The sequence below is a fragment of the Colossoma macropomum genome, unplaced genomic scaffold (genome assembly GCF_904425465.1).
Source record: "Colossoma macropomum unplaced genomic scaffold, Colossoma_macropomum, whole genome shotgun sequence".
Lineage (NCBI taxonomy): Eukaryota > Metazoa > Chordata > Actinopteri > Characiformes > Serrasalmidae > Colossoma > Colossoma macropomum.
In genome coordinates, this window is record NW_023496045.1 from 747,330 (window position 1) to 766,816 (window position 19,487).

A 19,487-nucleotide genomic window follows, 5' to 3' on the forward strand; every position below is an offset into this window, starting at 1 on the left:
TTTTGCCTTGAGGTTAAGGTCAGGTTTAGGGTTAGGAATAGATTTAATAAACTCTTTTACACTGAACTTGAATTTCAGTTGAATTTAATGGATATGTAGTTGAATGTTTCTTAAAGACAGACTGAGCTTTTGGAAGGGGTAATCTATCATGGGCTTTAACTCCACTTATTATGAACAAAGCTTTTCCCCCTGGTTTGCAAAACAGTGTTTTTCATCAGTGGCACAAAGCAGGTATTCGGTCTTTATCTGATCTGTATCAGGGCGATATGTTAATGTCATTTCAACAACTACAAGAAAAATTCAGTTTGCCATCAAAACACTTTTTTGGATACCTTCAAATTAGAGACTATATACAGAATGCTATAAAACTCCCGGTAGATCAAGACATATGCACCCCCATAGATTCCTTTTTAAAACAGGCTGCATGTCTCAAAAATTTTATATCTTCATCTTATACTATACTACTTTCAAACCTGCCAAGCAGTCTGCAATCAGTGCTATCAGGCTGGGAAAGGGATTATCCACAAATAGATAAAGATGCATCAAAAATTATAAGGAACATGGGAAATGTACTAGTCTGCAATAAAACCCTAGAAACACAGTTTAAGATATTGTATCAGTTACACTACACACCTTATATTCAAAATAAAATTGACCCACTAAACTCATCAGTCTGCCCAAAATGTAAAAAAGAGGTGGGTACATACTCACATATGTTTTGGTCTTGCCCCATTATTGCCTCCTTCTGGAATAGGATCAAATTAAAGCTTGAAAGGATATTCAGTTGCAACATAGAGAGTGACCCCTGGTTTTTTGTGCTCGGAATGGTTAAGGATGAGACTAAACTTGCATCTCGTCAGATCCAGCTCACTTACAAATTATTGTTCATTGCTCGTAAATGTATCTTAATTAAGTGGCTAGATGACAGACCACCCACAATTAACCTTTGGCATAGTGAAATTATGAAAATTCTTCCCTTTGAGCGCTTATATGCTAGAATTAAAGGTAATGATACAGAATTTGAGCGCACCTGGTCTCCATTCCTTTCCAGTCTTCCACGTCAAATATGTGAAATTGTTGAATGTGCTCAGGTTTGGCCGAGATGTTGTACTTGACATTGTTATGAAGGCGGATGGCTACGTTTATTTATACGTGTTTGTTTTTGAATGGAATATCTAGAATGTCTACCATTATGTCTAGCAAGCTGTCTCTTGTTGTTAGTGGGATGGGTTAGAGGGGTGGTTCTGTAGTTTCTTACCCTCCTCTGTTTTTGGTTTTTATTTTGGGTTTTTTTTCCTTTTGTTTATTTATTTATTTATTTATTTATTTTTATTACTTAATTTATTTATTTTTATTTATTTATTTTGTTGTTGTTGTTTTTCTCTTTTCCCTCTAATTCATAATTGAAAATTAAATAAAAATTGTTATTGGAAAAAAAAAAAAAAGAGACAGACTGAGCATTTACAAAGCATCTACAGTGGATCATCCAAATAAAGTGTTACCATAATTTCTGGTCTCAACAGGCAGCCCTAGCTTACACACATCTGCCTCCTATCTCTAGAGTCACACTCACAAAACAAAAGGCAAAAAAAAAAAACAGAAACTGCATTTGTTCTTTTTTTTCCCCTCTCAAACAGCCATCGGTGCTCACTCAGTGCTGACGATCTGAACAGACAGTGGCTGAAGCCGAATCCCAGCCTGAGTCCCACCATCTACCACGCCAAGGGATTCCTCTACTACCTCAACAGCATCGGCAGAACACCGATGGTAAGACTTTCATATGTACATTTTTCTTTTACACTGAACTGAGTCGGGAGTATATGTTGTTTTATCATTGGTGGAAATAGAGCTGGGCGATATGGCCGTAAATGTAATCACGATAAACAAAATTCATATCGTTCGATATCTATACATATCGCGATAAACGTCAGATCACTATTTCTTTGTGGTTATTTCCTGTTTTAAACTATCCTTTATGGTCAGAACATGACAAACACTCACCAACCAGTGGAGCCTTTCACAAATCTGTCATGGGACAGTGGGAGAGAGTTTCCCAGGTCAGCTGTTTTTACCAGCTGGAAAAGCACGGCCGCAATTTTTGTAATAGTCATAATTTAAGAGAGAAAACAGACATCAAAAAAACAAACATCACTCACCGCCGCCCTCTAAAGGCATCATTAACAAACATCAAGTAAATAAGCGTTACTCACTGCTGCCCTCTAAAGGCACGATTAACAAATTCTGATGTCTTTATTTTTTTTGTTGTTATTTTTATTTACATTTTATTATCATATTGAGCTGTAAGAAAACGCCTCTTTTCCACTTTTATCTGCTACTAGTTTTGCAGTTTTTCGAATAACAGATGAGGACTTTGAAGATTTTTATGCGACTTTAAAAGCCTCTAGGCTTTGCTTGTATCTGACCCTTGGGATGCCGTTGGGACATGAAGGCTTTGCTGTAAATCAGTTTAGTTTCGACTGCTCTGATCTTGTGTGGTCGGATGCTGGAGTGGCTTAAGTCCTGAAATCTGGCCATTTCTCTTAAGAATTTAATCCAGTTCAGGATCTGAAATCCATCTGGATAATCAGTGAAAAACCAGCCGCAGACTCTGAGAGCTGGAATGGCTTGAAATGTAGATCAGTGCTGATGATCAGGCTCGAGTCTCAGGGGGTGAAACTTCGGGACAGAAGATACGAGGCATAAATACATCAGTGAAATGAAGCAGAAACTTTCCAGCCCAGCACAGAATAGTAGTTAGATCCATGTTCATTTAGTTTAATTGAATTCCCGTCCGCATGTGTAATGTATGTGTTACGGTGATTTATTAGGGTGCAGAGCCGATGCGGAATTGTGTTTTGTTTTATTTATTTATTTGTCTAAATTTCAAAAACCATCATAATGTTTCATTGTCACTGAATATAATGAGAGCGTTCTGTATCGAGACAGGGGCTTAATGCAGAAAGCTCTTAATGAAGCTGTTTCCACACTATTGAGTTTGCTTCTCTAATCAACGAATCAGTGATATCAATTACAAAACCATTAGAAAATAAATAAATAAATAAATAAACGCCACATCTGTGTGAGTGATTCAGAGATGTGACCCAGTTCTCAGACGGTGTGTGTCGGACATTTTATGCTTTTAGCTCTGTCCTTTTAGCTTTTTTGTCCGTTTTAACCTCCTCATTCACTTGTGTGCTGTAGCTCTCTTAAAAGCTTCATCTTTACAGCCAACCCTATTCATAGACTCCTCAGTGTAAACATAGTACAGTTGCTCTTCGCTCCCTTTCTGACCTCCTCGGTTCTTTCTATTTTGCTAAGAGTCGTGTGATATTTATTCCTTCTGGTCATTGGTCAGTCCCTTAAAGCAGGGTGTCTCACTTAGCCTGTTATCTTTATAATAACTTGGCAAAAAAATCTTCCAAGATCAACCAAGACATGGAGACACATTTTGCTTCGTTTGATATTGAGCTACGAGGCTATACTTGCTAACAAACACTGAAATTCAATAGTCGCCCAAATAACCCAAATAATTTCTGAAAAAATCTCTCATCTCTTCATCTAGGTGGTGCAAACCACCTAGATGAAGAAAAAAATAAAAAGAGCATCACTTCATTAACAGCTACTAGTGCTGCTCTGTAGGCGACCCTGCCAGTCTGCAGTGACAGCAGAGGAGGGTAAAGTTCAGCTCCTCACTGCTGGGCTTTAGTTACATTTAGGGAATCATATGACTTCAAAGAGGGGGGCAATTATTTATTATCACCCACCCCTAATTCTTCAGTGATATGAAGCTGAAGTCAGATATTCACCAGATTCTTGTTCGAATTTTCCAGTTCCACCTTAAATGTTGCAGCGGATACATTCTGGTGCTTCAGGTGTCAAAACTGCTGGACTGTTTAAGGTGGAACGGGAAAGTTAGCTAGCTAGCTACTGATACATTAGCATGCTATTAGCCATTTTTTATGCTTGTTATGAAGAAAAGGACCAAAATACACTGAAACGACATTAAACTAAGATAAAACAATGATTATCGTCATTTTTTAACAGAGAAAATTCTCACATTTGTGGGTTTCTTTAGTCTCTTGTTCCCCAAACATGTCTCGGCTGATGGGCTACATCTGGGGTCAATTTTGGTCAAACTAACCCTGGATGTTCTTTCATGATTTTGGGTCACTTTTTAACGGGATGCATCGCCATGGCAACTTACGCTGCACACTTAACTTGGTCCAGGCCAGGTTAAGTTTGTGATTATGGATCGAAAACAGCTCTTGGACCCATCAGGACTGAGCTTCTGACCAAAAAGGGACAAACTTTTGACAGAGGTGACCACCAGTCCTTTCCGGGTCAGTCTTTTGTTTTTGGCGAATTAAGGCCAGACATTAAAAAGAGTGACGTAGCAAATATTTAAACACATAACTACACCTCTTTGATGTCAGAGATGTCAAGTCAAGTCAGGGTTTATTTATATAGCGCTTTTTACAGCAGGCGTTCTCACAAAGCAGTTTTACTGAAAAAGCAGCGGCGGTGAGGTTTACAGAGTGCGGTTAAAGCATGTTAGTTGGTGCTGCTGAAGATTATGGTACCTTTTCTCTACATTAAGTTGCATTCTGGGCTTTTGTTGCACATTATTCACATTCGGCACATTTGTAAGACGCCAACTCAGCCTTAAAAGATTCTTATTTTTTTTTAACGAATCCCCTCTGCATTTCCCCCTTCAGGCCAGGTTTTTTATCCAGCTCGTTGCACAATGACCTCACACACACGTCAGTGATGAAAAACATCCCATAATAAGTCAATCTACATGCATACTACATTCAATACCTTTATGGTACCAATTGAATTACTTTAATACTGTCAAAGAACTCAGTGAGATTGAATACCAAATTTGGCACCTAAGTAGTCGATCTTCTCAGCAGCCCTAAGCCAATAAGCAAGCTTGTTTCAAAATCTAAAGTGCTGATTGGCTGTCTAAATTACATTATGTACTCATAGTAATAATACTTTCTTAATCAATTTGCAGTCCACACTTATTTCTCCTTTAAGCTGTAATTTAAAAAGATGCTATCAAAAAAGATGACGTTCAGAATCGTTATCAAAGTCCAAGTATCAGTGAAAAAGTTTGAGCCAAACAAAACAAATTTCAAGCATTTTAACATAAGCTTTTACATCAAGACCCCTTTCTTTTGTCCTCCTAGTTGGAATAGAAATGAACTTGTCAGATATTTTTAATAATATAGCCAAATAAAATAATTTAATTCAAAATGTAATTAAGTACTTTAAAAAGTTCACATTTAATTACAAATATTAAATTTAGAACAAAGGGAACAAAACTGAAAATGTACTTCATGGCTGCTGTGAAAAAGGGATTAAGATGATAAAAAACAGACACTCACTCCTCATTTTTGGCTGGTTTTATACACGTTCAAGAGCAAAAGTGATGCTAATTGCATTATGTAAGCTATAGACAGCAGTTTGCAGAGCAATTTATTTGGAACGCCAGAGGTCTGAACTTAATGAAGCTTATGATGGGCACGACCATCACAAAAGCATTCAGTCGAGTGTGTGTTTTCTTATTTCTCACTAAACTGTCATCATTAATGTGCCGGTCGCAATAACTTGATGCAATTAGCTGGCCTAACAAATCAACTGCAATACAATTCACAATTCATTACTGTAATAATTACGCATTGTACCTGCACTGAATAACGCCGGCGGAAAGCGCGCCGCTGGCCGCAAACTGAAATACGATTGTTTGACACGCGCAATTAATAAGGCAGGATTGACGTTTCTAATTGTGCTCGAACCCAGAAGGCCACCATGCGAATCTGCTCTGATTCCAATTAGCCTCGTCGCCATCAAGAGCGCTTTATTACAGACAGAGTGTTCAGCACTGTCACACTCCACACACGCCTCCTCAGTTCTGCCCTGTGTGTGTGTTGATTAATTAGGTTTGGTCAGTGTTAGTGCTGGGGTACATGCTTTGGTCAGCTGGCTGGACGTGTTCAGGACTCACGCTTTACTTGTTAGTGCTGGGGTACATGTCAGTGTTAGTGCTGGGGTACATGCTTTGGTCAGCTGGCTGGACGTGTTCAGGACTCACGCTTTACTTGTTAGTGCTGGGGTACATGTCAGTGTTAGTGCTGGGGTACATGCTTTGGTCAGCTGGCTGGACGTGTTCAGGACTCACGCTTTACTTTCAAGCATTTTGGCTTTTATCTTGGTCAAAGTTGATTTTCCAAGTGTAGAAAAGTGAAGACGTCTTCTACAGAGACCAATGTCTGCACATTTTAATACACAGTTACTGTTTATTTACTGAATTTAACAAATTGGGCGAAATAAAATGTGGCCTGTGCAAAATTCTGCTTATATTTTGTGTTTTATTTTTTCTCAGCAAATCAATATGGAAAAAAACAAAGTTCAGTCTTAGAAGTTTGGCATTTTCTGAAATAATCAAACACATTCAGTGGTGTTGAGGTCTGGACTCTGGGGTGGTCAGTCCACTGTTCAGCTTCTTTGTTTGATGTGTGTCTCCTTTTCTCAGTGAGGCTTCTTGTTTTCCAGTATGTTAAACTCATCAAATAAATAGAAATTGTGCACTAAAATGTGCAGGAAAAAGACATATTTAAGTGTGTTCACTGCTGAGGATTTTCACTTCAATAAATCAATAAAACGTCATTTGATTGGGGCTGATTGAGTGTCTGCATACGACTGTACTTCATTTATATCATATATACAGTCAGTGGTTCAGCTCCTCTGTGATTGTAGCCTCTCGCTCTCGTTCATGCAGCTCGTGGATTCTTGTTACAGTGGAGGATCTTGAGGGGAACTGCAGCTCCACCAGGCTGCTGCTTTTGTTAGTTTGCTGCTTGTTGATTTGTCCATAGTTCTCCTGCAAGCACTGTCGGGCAAAGTCTGCTGAAGGTGCTGATTGGTAGGAACAGTGCTGTGCTTTGCTTGATACTTCAGTGATAAACTTATTCACAGCATGGCAGTAATTGGAAATAAGTTTGATCAGAGTCAGAATCACTTTATTTTGCCAAATGTGTTACACATACGAGGAGTCAGTCTTGTTGAGTAACATGTATGACATTAACACACTGAACAGACCAGACAAGAACACAGATAACAAGTATCTAACTAAGAGACAAATACAGTGAGATACAATAAACATAATAAAAAATAAAGAATAATAAAGAGCCATGGGGCAGCTAAAGAGAAGTGTGAATACCTGTACATATGCAGGTCTGAGTGGACATATAGAATAAAAAATTTACATACAGAATATTACAGAATGAAATGAATATTTGCAAAAATTAAAATCTGTACAGTTGTGTAAATAAGATTAACAGAGGAGTTACTGTAATACAGTGAGGAGGTTTGATGGTTCAGTTTAAGTTGAAGCCATTGTTAGTCCACTGTGGTTGATGATAGATAGATAGATAGATAGATAGATAGATAACAGATAGATAACATAAATATGATGTATCTATGAAATATATAACTATATAAACAATATATACAAAATTACAAATATATCTATGAATGATATATATATATAAAACACAATATATACAGTATGTTACATACTATTAGAGTAAGTAGTTATGTGTTGTATTCTATATACAGTGAACAGCTGACCCCAGACCCCAGACCCCAGACCAGAGCTCTGGGGAAAAGTCAGGTTGTGCTGGTTTTGATGCTCCTGAATTGTCTACCAGTGGCTGGAAGAGGTGATGTTCAGTATGAGATCGGTCAGCTGTAATTTTGCCAATGCAAGTCAAGACAGCCATCAATGCAACTTGTCCTTTAAATGCTGTATTTAAGCAAAGGACTGAAATCATGGAGCCAGAGCAGCTGGGCTTGAGCAGGGTGGAACTACGGATAGTTTAATGGGTCAGAGTAGCCCAGGGGTCGCAACATGCGGCTCTTTTACTGTCCTGTTGAGGCTCCTCAGCAGAATCAGATTTGTAGGTAATAATAAAATAATCCTCCTTTACAGTAAAATAAAGCTCTGCTGATCGTTCAACACAGTTTAACAATAAATGGTCTTAAACGCTGGAGTTAATGTAGAACTTCACCCTTTAACCCTGAAGATCAGCGCAGACTGCTGGTCACCATAGCAACACAGACAACAGTCTCGCCTAGCTAGTAGATAATGAAACGGCAAACAGAGAGATTTAAGATGAACATCGATAATTTGGAGATAGGGTTAGGGTTCTCTGCAACGAGAAACTGTCAAACACTAAAAAGTCGTCAATCTGAAGTCACCCTCTCATTCAGATTTTCCCACTCCACTTTAAATGGTGCAGCAGTTACACTCTGGTGACTCAGACACTATGGAACCGGAAATTTAATCTGGTGAATGAGAAGCGACTTCAGCCTCGTAAAAAGTCAAACGTTGAGAGACATTTTACAATAAGCTGTTCTACTTTTGAGGGAAAGTTTCCTGCTGGAGATGTGAGAAAAGCAGCTAAAGCTTAAAGCAGAGCAAAGTAAGTCTGCGTTTTCATTTACATTATATTTTTTAGTCTATACTAGAACATCAGCACATACTGAGACAGATCTACAGCCAAGATGGCAAAACGGACATTAAATGTTGTGGCTCCCAAGTTGGTTTGATTTTTGTTGAAAGGACAAAATGGCTCTTCTTAACATGAGTCGCTGACAAATTAATGCCGAGCTCATCACATTAAAGCATTTCTCTGTCTCTCTCATTCTCTCTCTCTGTCTCTCTCTCTCTCTCTCTCTCTGTGTAGGTGTTCTGTGATTATCATGGTCACTCCAGGAAGAAGAATGTGTTTCTGTATGGCTGCAGTGTTAAAGAGACGCTGTGGCAGTCTGGATCGCCGGTCAACACAGCCTCGATCAAAGAGGACCCGGGATACAGGGTACGTCCACCCTGCCTTTCTGGGGTTTTAAAGGGGAATTATACACTACATTACCTCACTCAATACGAGGTTCAGTAAAGCCTTTTGGACTGCTACATGCCCACTCTTACCTCCTAAACTGGCACCGAAAAACGACTAAAGTACTAAATGAAAAATCAAACTACCACCAAGCACACTATTGTAGAAGTGAGTAGCTGAACAAAAAGTGTGTGGTTGGTGTATCTCCTTGACTTTTTTGGAAAAACAACCTCTGCAGCAAACAGCAACTATTAATGCTCAGTTACTTCTGTCATTCCTGATGACGATTCTTGTCCTATGAGTCAATTTTGTCAATTAGGTATGACTGTGTGTGTGTGTGTGTGTGTGTGTGTGTGTGTGTGTGTGTGTATGAGTGAGTGATGGTAGGAATTTATCTGATTTTATTTTCTTTTATTCACTACATGTACATGTTTGATACTGTGCACTGTGAGCTCCTGAAACCAAAACCAAATTCCTTGTATGTGTAAACAAACCTGTCCAATGAAGCTTAATTCTGATTCTGATTCTCAATTAAGGCCCAACGAGATAGTTAAGTCCTGAGACTTTATAACTGAAGGGACATCCAATATTTTGCACGTGGCACAATTACTAGTTTATTTTATTTTATTATTTTTTTTAGGTAAGCAAATGTAAAGTACCTGTGAATTGATTTTAGCAGAAAATGGTCATCAAAAAATCCACAAAATGTAATTTGAGGGGTGCCCAAACTTTTGCATCCAACTGTACATACTGTAAGTACAAACCCTGTATCAGTTTATTCTGCTATATTAGTGACACCTGAGGCAAACGTGATTTCCAGAGAGATGGATTTTCTCCTCCTGCAGTCTCTCAGTGAAGCAGCAGGAGCTCCTGATACGAGGCAGTGAGTCTTTTAGGAGGAGAAGATTCAGAATAACTGGCTGTGTTTCTCTTATGCAGCCTTCAGTCAGATGCCACTGCGTCTCCTGCAGATGTTTGAAGATGACAGATGAGAAAAGCAGCAGAGGAACATTGTTCTGTTTCTGATTTTATTGTCTTCTGATTGGCAGAGCCGCAGTTTGGGCCGCACATCGCTATTGTGTGTGAACTCGGCTCCTGTTTGCTAAAGGAAGAGCCAAAGAAAGACAAACCATCTGTGTTTTACTCACCATTTTACATTGTAAAGGGTTTGAAGTTGTAAGGCAGTTGTTAATGACTGGAGCTGAACGGAGGTGTAATCGTGGGGAAGTCTGCATGCCAAACTGCTCTCTGATGTTATAATGGATGTGAAGTGGAAAAACGTTTAGGCATTGTTTGAATAAAAGATAACGCCTGTTAAATTGTGCTCAAATAAGAAAAAACTCTGCTCTTAAGTCAGATTTTTCCGAGACATAACATTTGGCATTCTTAGTGATGGAACTGAACTAAATCCTTCGAAAGTGTTTGTCTTTAGCTCATTTTGTTTGTTTGTTGTTTTATTTGTTAATTGAGATCCTTATTTCTAATGTTTACATACAAATACTACACATTTAAAAATGTTTTTAAGGGTTCTTCAGCAAAGAAACCTGTTCTGAATAGAACCATAGACAAATAACCCTTTGTATGAAGGGTTTGCATCATGAAGGGGTTCTTCAGATTGATAGAGACTGTGCTGTAGATGGTTCTATATATATTCTGTATATTCTATATTTTCTATGCATTGTGCTGTAGATGGTCCTATATAGAACCTTTTTGAAAATGTTATGATGTCAAGCTTGAACCCTTTTCAAAAAGGTTCTATGTATAGAACCATCTACAGCACATACATAGAATGTATATAGAACCATTTTCTTTACTAAAGAACCCTTGAAGGGCCATCATTTTAAGTGTGTAGAGCAAGGCTAACCTTTACAATCCTACACTGAAAAAAGATGGTTCTTCCAGGGTTCTTTCGTAAAGGCAGCACTTTTCATACATGCTGCTTTTTAAAGTGCTTCAAAATGAAATAGTAAGTTTCATAAATAAAAACAGATCATAATAAATGCTTAAACAGTTCTTTTTGTGATGGAATGGTTCTTCAGATTGATGGAGAATGTGTTGTTTATGGCTCTATATAGCAACAAATGGGGTTCTCCCATTGTTACGATGTCAGACTTGTAAAATAGAACCATTTTTGGTGTTATATAGAACCATATACACCATGCATATACATCATGCAAAGAAACATTAAGGATAAAATGGTTCTATACAGAACTCATGGTCCTATATAGAATCATTGCCTTACTAAAGAACCCTTGAAGAACATTTTTTTTTAAATGTGCAAAGTTACTGTTTTGTAATGTTTAAATGTAATTGCATTAATAATAATATCTTATAGAGGACTTTTAATGCATGCTACTTTTCAAAGTACATACATCATCTAAACCACTTATCCTTCTGGGTCGCTGGAGCCTATCCCAGCTGTCATTAGGCGGAAGGCAGGATACACCCTGGACAGGTCGCCAGTCCATCGCAGGGCAGACATACAAACATACACAGTCACACACTCACACCTAGGGGCAATTCAGCATGTCCAATCAGCCTGACTGCATGTTTTTGGACTGTGGGAGGAAACCGGAGTACCCAGAGGAAACCCACGCAGACACGGGGAGAACAGGCAAACTCCACACAGAAATGACCCTGGTCACCTGGCCGGGAATTGAGCCCAGGCCATTCTTGCTGTGAGGCGACAGCGCTACCCACTGCGCCGCCGTGCCGCCCTTTTCAAAGTACTTTACAATAAAATAGTAAATAAAAGCAAAAAAAGGATAAAGTAAAAATGATGCGTACATCATTAATAACATTCTACTACATTCACATTGTTTTCATTCTGTATTGACAGCTTTGATTTTGCATTTCCTGTGGTTTTTGTTTGTTTTGTTTGTCCAAGGTTGCTTTTTTTAAAAACTGAAACTTTGTAATGAATGTTTTTCTTCAAAAGTAAATCATTAAAATATCTTTTTGAGCAACACAAAAAGATGCAGCCCTACAATGTGTGTTATTTATTTATTTATGTATTCATTTTTTAAATGTCTCAGCTCAGAAAAATTTCACACTTTATTTTTATTTTTTTTTTTTAGACCATTGCTAAAACTCTGGACCGAATCGCTCCGGCATTCTCCTTTAACAGCTGTAACTTCCTGGTGGAGAAGTCTCGGGCGTCCACGGCGCGGGTGGTGGTGTGGAGGGAGATGGGGGTTCTCCGGAGCTACACCATGGAGAGCACCTACAACGGCTGTGACCAGGGCATCTACAAGGTCAGACACCAAGTTCCTCCTGTTAATTGCATGAATTATGACTGAGAAGCTGCTCTCTGGGGTACAGAGCTGAGCTTTATGCACGTTCAGATAAAAACTGTTTCGAAGCACATTTGTGGCGACACTAATCTTTATACTGCTATTATGGAAATTATACACTCTTCGTCCACTTTAACAGAAACATCTACCTTGCACTTCCACTCAGTGGCCACTTTATTAGAAACACCTACCATGTACGTCCACTATGTAGGTGTACAGTTACAGACTGTAGTCCATCTGTAGCTGCACAGTTTATCAGCCCCCTCTATCCCATTCATCATTGGTCAGTTACTGACCACAGGTCCACTGCTATCCAGATATTACTTTGGTGGTGGTCCATTCTCAGCACAGCAGTGACACTGACATGGTCATGTGTGTGGCGATGGTACGAGTGTATCAGACACAGCGATGCTATAGGGGTTTTCACACATGTCAGTGTCACTGGTTGGAGAGTGGACCAACAATATTCAGCTAAGAACGGCTCTGTGGTCAGAAACAGACCATTGATAAGGATGAGAGATTAGTTATTACAAACTGTGCCTCAACAGAGCTACAGTCACTAACTGTACACCAGCAAGGTGGCGCTACAAAAGAATAATAAAGTGGCCAGGGAGTGTACAATGACATTTCCAGGCAGAATTTATCGAACTGTATATTGTATAGACCAGTGGTTCCCAAATCGGTTCTCAGGGACACCCAGATAATCCACATTTTTGCTGTATTCCCATGGGGAACAAGTTGAGTTTGAGCAAAAATCTAGATCATTTGGGGTTCCGATTTCAAAAATACAGCATAAAATCTTCTTAATCATGTTATCATTTTTATAGTTTGTAGTGCCAAATAACAAACAGCCATATTTCTGGGTGTTTACCTGGTGGAAACCCACGGTGCTGTGAATGGAGTATTTTAGAAACCCCCCAGCCCAGTTTAAGACATATAGCTCAAACATGACCTTCCTCTCTTTCCTCCACTCCCTCCATCTGCCCTTCCCACAGTTCTTTTCTGCTCTACTGGTGCTGGGTTCCCTCCCCCGGCAGTTCATTACCTTCCACAGCCGCTAATGCGCTAATCATTTATTAGCCTGCTTATTTAGCCACATGTGGTTTACTAATCATAGCCCAAATCCCTCTCTGCTAGCCTCTCCCAGCCTTTACCCTCATTAGCATGTTCATATTTCAAATTTTATGTTTCATGAGTTTCAGATTTCAGTGCAATGGAGAAAATATGTCTCTTAGTAACTCAATAGCTCTTGAGAAACAATGGTGATGATGATGTTAAGTTGGCTGATTGTTCCAGCAGTGGGGAACCCTCAAGGCCTTCTAGGCCTTCAGAGAAGATCTAGTGATTTGTGGGAACTAAAAATGCATTTTAAGGTCATCTTTATTAAATAGAATCATCAAGCTTGTTGGATTTAAACTCGGCAAGTACCGAAGTAATGCTCTTATTTCATAGTTTAGTTGTGATTAAAAAACAAAAGGCTTAAATTCTTGGAACGGTCAATGGAAAATTGTCCAATCGGGATTGATTTCTCTGTGGTATCTAGGTAGGTACAACCAAGCGAGCTCTCCCATTGGTCAGGACTTCAGTAGCTGGGCTGAAGGCCTCACACATTAGATTAACTACCAACATCATTAGGAAGGGACAGAGGAATCAACCAATCATGCTGCACACTTACGTCTGCACGTTTGTCTGCACTGTCTGTCTTATTTTGTTCCATGTTGCACCGTGTTGGTCCTGGAGGAAGGAAATTTCGCTCCACTGTGTACTTTTACATAGATGGAACGACAATAAAAGCCTCTTGACTTGACTTCTGTTTTACGAGTGTGGTGGAACCAGTTTTGTGACGAAAATGTCACTTTAGTCTTTCTGGAGAGTTTTAGATACACCGATCAGGCATTATATTATGACCACCTCCTTGTCTCTGGAGTTTTTAAATACCTCAGTGTCGCTGCTGGACTGAGAATAGTCCACCAACCGAAAATATCCAGCCAACAGCGTCCTGTGGGCAGCGTCCTGTGACCACTGATGAAGGACTTGAGGATAACCAACACAAACTGTGCAGCAGCAGATGAGCTATCGTCTCTGACTTTACATCTACAAGGTGGACTGAGAAGGTAGGATGTCTAATAGGGTGGACAGTAAGTGGACAGTGAGTGGACACAGTGTTTAAAAACTCCAGCAGCACTGCTGTGTCTGATCCACTCGTACCAGCTCAACACACACTAACACACCACCACCACGTCAGTGTTACTGCAGTGCTGAGAATGATACACCACTCAAATAGTACCTGCTCTGTGAGGGTCCATGGGGGTCCTGACCACTGAAGAACAGGGTAAAAGGGGGCTAACAAAGTATCAGAGAAACAGATGGACTACAGTCTGTAACTGTAGAACTACAAAGTGCACCTATATAGTAAGTGGAGCTGATAAAATGGACAATGAGCGTAGAAACAAGGAGGTGGTCAGAATGTTATGCCTGATCTGTGTATGTCACTGACTGTGAATTAAAAAAGTTGGGATAGTATTGAAAATGCAAATAAAAAAGGAAGCAGTGATTCCTAAACTTTACTTTGACTTTTATATTTCATTGCAGACAGTATGAACACAAATATTGTAGTTTTTTCTGGTCGGTTTCTTTTCATTTGTAAATATACATCCATTCCTGCCTTTCAGGCCTGCACCACATTCCAAAAAAGGCAGTTTAAGGCTAGTAATGAGAAAATATTTCAATAATGATGTTATTTGAAACAGGTGATGCCAACATTTGATTGTACTCATGATTTGGTACAAAAGCAGCATCAAGGAAAGGCCTAGTCCTTTAGGAGCAAAGATGGGCAGAGGGTCGCCAGTTTGGCAGCAAATGTGTATAAAATTATTGAAACGTTCAAAAACCTCATCCACAAATATCTTCCTAAGGTTGATCTTAAATGTGTTCTTGAGAAAGGTCCTAATACAAAGTGAGATTCATGACGTGTTCTTAAAGCGCAGAACTGTTCTCACCTTTGTGCTCTTGAGATTCTGTTCTTACCTAAGAACAAATCCCAAATAAGAAAACGTCAGAATTTTGGGAAAAACTGCTTTTGGGTTTTAAAAAGGAACGGTTTGGTGAATGAAGCCCTCAAAAAAACACAATAAAGGATTTGGATCCAACACCTTCTACTGTACATAACAATTAAAAGATTCAAGGAATCTGGAAGTGTTTCAGTGTAAAGGGCGCAAGACTAAACTGAATAACTGTGCTCTCCAATCCCTCAGACAGCACTGCATCAAGAACGTCATTCATCCATTAGCGATATATCTACGTGGGCTCAGGATTACTTTGGTAAACCTTTGTCGAGCACTATAATAAGTAGTTACGTCCACAAATGCTGTTAAAACTTAACTGTACCAAAAGGAAGCTTTATGTTATTCGTGCTCAGAAACGCCGCCGACTTCTCTGGGCTCGGAAGCATCTAGGATGGACCGCCACACGGTGGAAATGTGTTCTGTGGTCAGATGAATCAGTGTTTTGGGTCTTTTTTGGAAGAAATGGATGATGTGTTCTCCAGACCAAAGACTAAACGGACCATCCAGACTGTTACAGCAAAGTCCAAAGCCAGGGTCTGTCATGGTCTGTGGTGTGTCAGTGTTCTTGGTAAAGGTAGCTTCTTTGATATGCTGCCTTCAAAACGACATCTTTTCCAGAAATGCCCTGCATATTTCAACAAGCCAATGCGAAACCACATTTTGCACACATTACAAAGTCCTGGCTGTGAAAGAAGAGTGTGCTGGACTGGCCTTCCTGCAGTCCTGACCTCACCCCAACAGAGAATATGTGGCCATTTTAAAACACAAAATGCGAGACCCCGCTCACCTCGCACACCTTAAAACTAGTTTGCAGGAAGAAAATACAGGGTGTCCCAAAAAAATTGACATCATTTGAGATGTGAGTATCTGAGTAACTCCATGTCCTGGCAAACGAAATTAAATAGGCTTCATGTTGAACAATACAAGATTTATTTATCAAAATTCGAACAAGAAATTCAGAGGGATGTAGATTTAATAACCGATTTCACAGCTTCACAAATGTAATATCTTCCAATACTGGAGGTCATCCAGATCCCTTTGTCCAGCACAGACAGCCATCCTCTTTGAATTTTTTGTGCCGTGTCCAAATCTGCTTTCCAGTTGGTGCATTTTTATTGAATTTTCTGGAAAATGCCGCTGCACTCTTGTTTGACTGTGTTTGAGCGTATTCTAACACACACAATGCCTTTTCATTTCTAGTGAACGCCGTTCTTCAACCTGAAAAACAACATTAAAAATGAAACTTGGTTAGTTTTTGCACATTTTGTTAAAATTTGAGATCATTTGAGGGAGAATTGGCTGTTATTAGACTACGAAATGAGGTCTTTTTTTTAACACCCTGTATACCTGAGACACTTCATCTCTTGGTGTTTTCAGTCCTTAAGCATCTTTTAAGTGTTGTGAAAAGGAATAGCAACATTAGAAAGTGGCAAATGCTTTACAATCCCACTTTTTTTTGAAATATGTGGCGAGAATCAAAATTGAAAAGTGTTTAGTTTGAAAAAAACAATAAAATGAGGTAAAACATTAAATAATGTGCTGCTGTATTGTTTTCAATACAATACAGGTCAAAAATATTTTACAAATAATCGATTGATTTAATTTAAATTTAACAGGCATTACCAGCTCAACTTTTTCTGATTTGAGGTTGTATTGAAGTGCAGCTGGTCAGTTCAGACTGAATTTGCTAGCTGCACTTTGGACTTCAGTTGTAGACTCATTCAGACGAGGACTCAAAAGTAAATTCTCTTTAGTGTAGACTAAAAGACTTCAAACTTCAAAACGCCCTCTCAGCACCAACGGAGCACAGCAATCATTCATCCCTACCAGGCTTCAAACGAAACAAATCAAACAGGCGCTGCTTGTTCTCTCAGCAGGGAGAAAAAGAAAAAAAAAAAAACGAGGAAAACTCTCCCCATTAACAAACACTGCGCTGCCCACTCTCTGCTTTACTGTATTGTGTTATGTGTATTGTCTTGCAGTGTCTACTACTGTTCTGTCTGTCAGTTTTCGGTGTTTTCAGACAAGACCTGTCAGTGTACAAAGCAAATCTGAATACTGACTGACTTCATTGATTGGTTGATTGATTGATCCGTTGCATTCATTTGGTTATACATGCTTTCATCATTGATTCAATGGTAATAATTTACTTAAAGGGCCCATAATATGAAAAATTGTTTTCCTCCTTTGAGAAAAAGTTTGTTAAAGTTTCAAAACATAATATTCGCTCTTCAGTCCATGGAGTCCATGTGTGGAAGCTGAACTGCAAAAACAGCATCTTTTGATCGTATTTTTTTCTGTGACATCAGTAGAGAAAACATTGCATATACATATTGTTGCGGTTGGAATGAAATGTCATATCTCCAAAATAGTAGCATTACAGAAGAAGAAAAAACATTATTTACTTCCAATAGTACATTTTTGGGTATTTCTGGGTAATTTTAGGGCATTTTGGACCATTTATGTTGTTTTTTTAATAATAAAAATTTTACACAATGCAAATGGCACCCTGCTGTTTAAATGATGTCAAAAACAACAAAAATGGAGAGATGAGGTTTTGGAACGTTATGAGGAACGCTATGTGCCTATTCAGACTACAGCAGTTTAGCTCCGCCCATTCATGATGAAGTTATAAAGAGTGTTTCAGTCTGAACTGCTCTTTAAATGAGGCACAAGACAAGTCAGCCAATCAGAACAAAGCTCATGTAGACATTCACCGATCAGGCATCACATTATGACCACCTCCTTGTTTCTACGCTCATTGTCCATTTTATCAGCTCCACTTACTATATAGGTGCACTTTGTAGTTCTACAGTTACAGACTGTAGTCCATCTGTTTCTCTGATACTTTGTTAGCCCCCTTTTACCCTGTTCTTCAGTGGTCAGGACCCCCATGGACCCTCACAGAGCAGGACCTATTTGGGTGGTGGGTCATTCTCAGCACTGCAGTAACACTGACGTGGTGGTGGTGTGTTAGTGTGTGTTGCGCTGGTCTGAGTGGATCAGACACAGCAGTGCTCCTGGAGTTTTTAAACACCTCAGTGTCACTGCTGGACTGAGAATAGTCCACCAACCAAAAATATCCAGCCAACAGCGTCCTGTGGGCAGCGTCCTGTGACCACTGATGAAGGACTAGAGGATGACCAACACAAACTGTGCAGCAGCAGATGAGCTATCGTCTCTGACTGTACATCTACAAGGTGGACCGACAAGGTAGGAGTGTCTAATAGAGTGGACAGTGAGTGGACACAGTGTTTAAAAACTCCAGCAGCACTGCTGTGTCTGATCCACTCGTACCAGCACAACATACACCAACACACCACCACCACGTCAGTGTTACTGCAGTGCTGAGAATGATCCACCACCCAAATAGTACCTGCTCTGTGAGGGTCCATGGGGGTCCTGACCACTGAAGAACAGGGTAAAAGGGGGCTAACAAAGTATCAGAGAAACAGATGGACTACAGTCTGTAACTGTAGAACTACAAAGTGCACCTATATAGTAAAATGGACAATGAGTTGTGCCTGATTGGTGTAATGTAAAAATGGATTATGTCTGTTTTTGTTTCATAAACCCACATTATTAGTGGATTTTAGGGAGAAACAAACAAAAAACATGAAAAAAGAACTTTGAATTGTAAGGTTTCCTGTCATTATTTGCTTTTCTCTCAGACCTTTGTTGTGGGTTTTTATCTTCCACAGTCAGTCTGCCGTCCTGTAGAGCCTAACACGAGCTTGTTAGGAGCGCACAGGTGGAGGTGGATGTTAGTAATTACCCTGTGGTTGTGTTTGGAGGAAAGCCAGCGCTGTTATTACATTTCTCAGAGCCATATTAGTAGCTCTTACACTGTCTAGCAGCGTCTGTTCTTATGGATTTTAGGATGATATCTGTAAATCCCTCCTGTAACCTTATTATTTTATCATGTACTTTCAGTAACCTTATTCATGTCCATGATCCTTAGCCTTTGTTTTGTACTGACGGCTGGTTTGGGGCTCCCCAAGCGACTGAGACTGTTACAGATACACATGAGAGTTAGCCCGGACCACCGGTGCCATTTCCGCAGCACCTAACGAGCGTCAGCATAAACCACAGTACGGCCCGTCAGCTGTGGAGAAGCGTGTCAGCCAATATGTAGGACATATGAACCCCTAACTGTGGGGAGATTTGGGCTAATGGATCAGAAAACCAGACATTTCATTAAGAGCCACGCACTGCGAGCAGGTGGA

General features: G+C 39.6%; 1 protein-coding gene across 1 annotated transcript in view; it reads left to right on the forward strand.

Annotated features, from left to right (window-relative positions):
- Positions 1-12,157, forward strand: part of LOC118804408 (cytosolic carboxypeptidase 4) — a gene marked incomplete at its 3' end in the record, with an annotated part of 291,416 nt that extends 279,259 nt beyond the window's left edge. Inside the window, exons 20-22 of the mRNA XM_036564921.1 lie at positions 1,638-1,767; positions 8,754-8,885; positions 11,981-12,157. Of these exons, the coding sequence (XP_036420814.1) occupies positions 1,638-1,767; positions 8,754-8,885; positions 11,981-12,157 (439 nt within the window). The remainder of the gene's footprint in view (positions 1-1,637; positions 1,768-8,753; positions 8,886-11,980) is intronic.
- Positions 12,158-19,487: the final 7,330 nt, after the last annotated feature.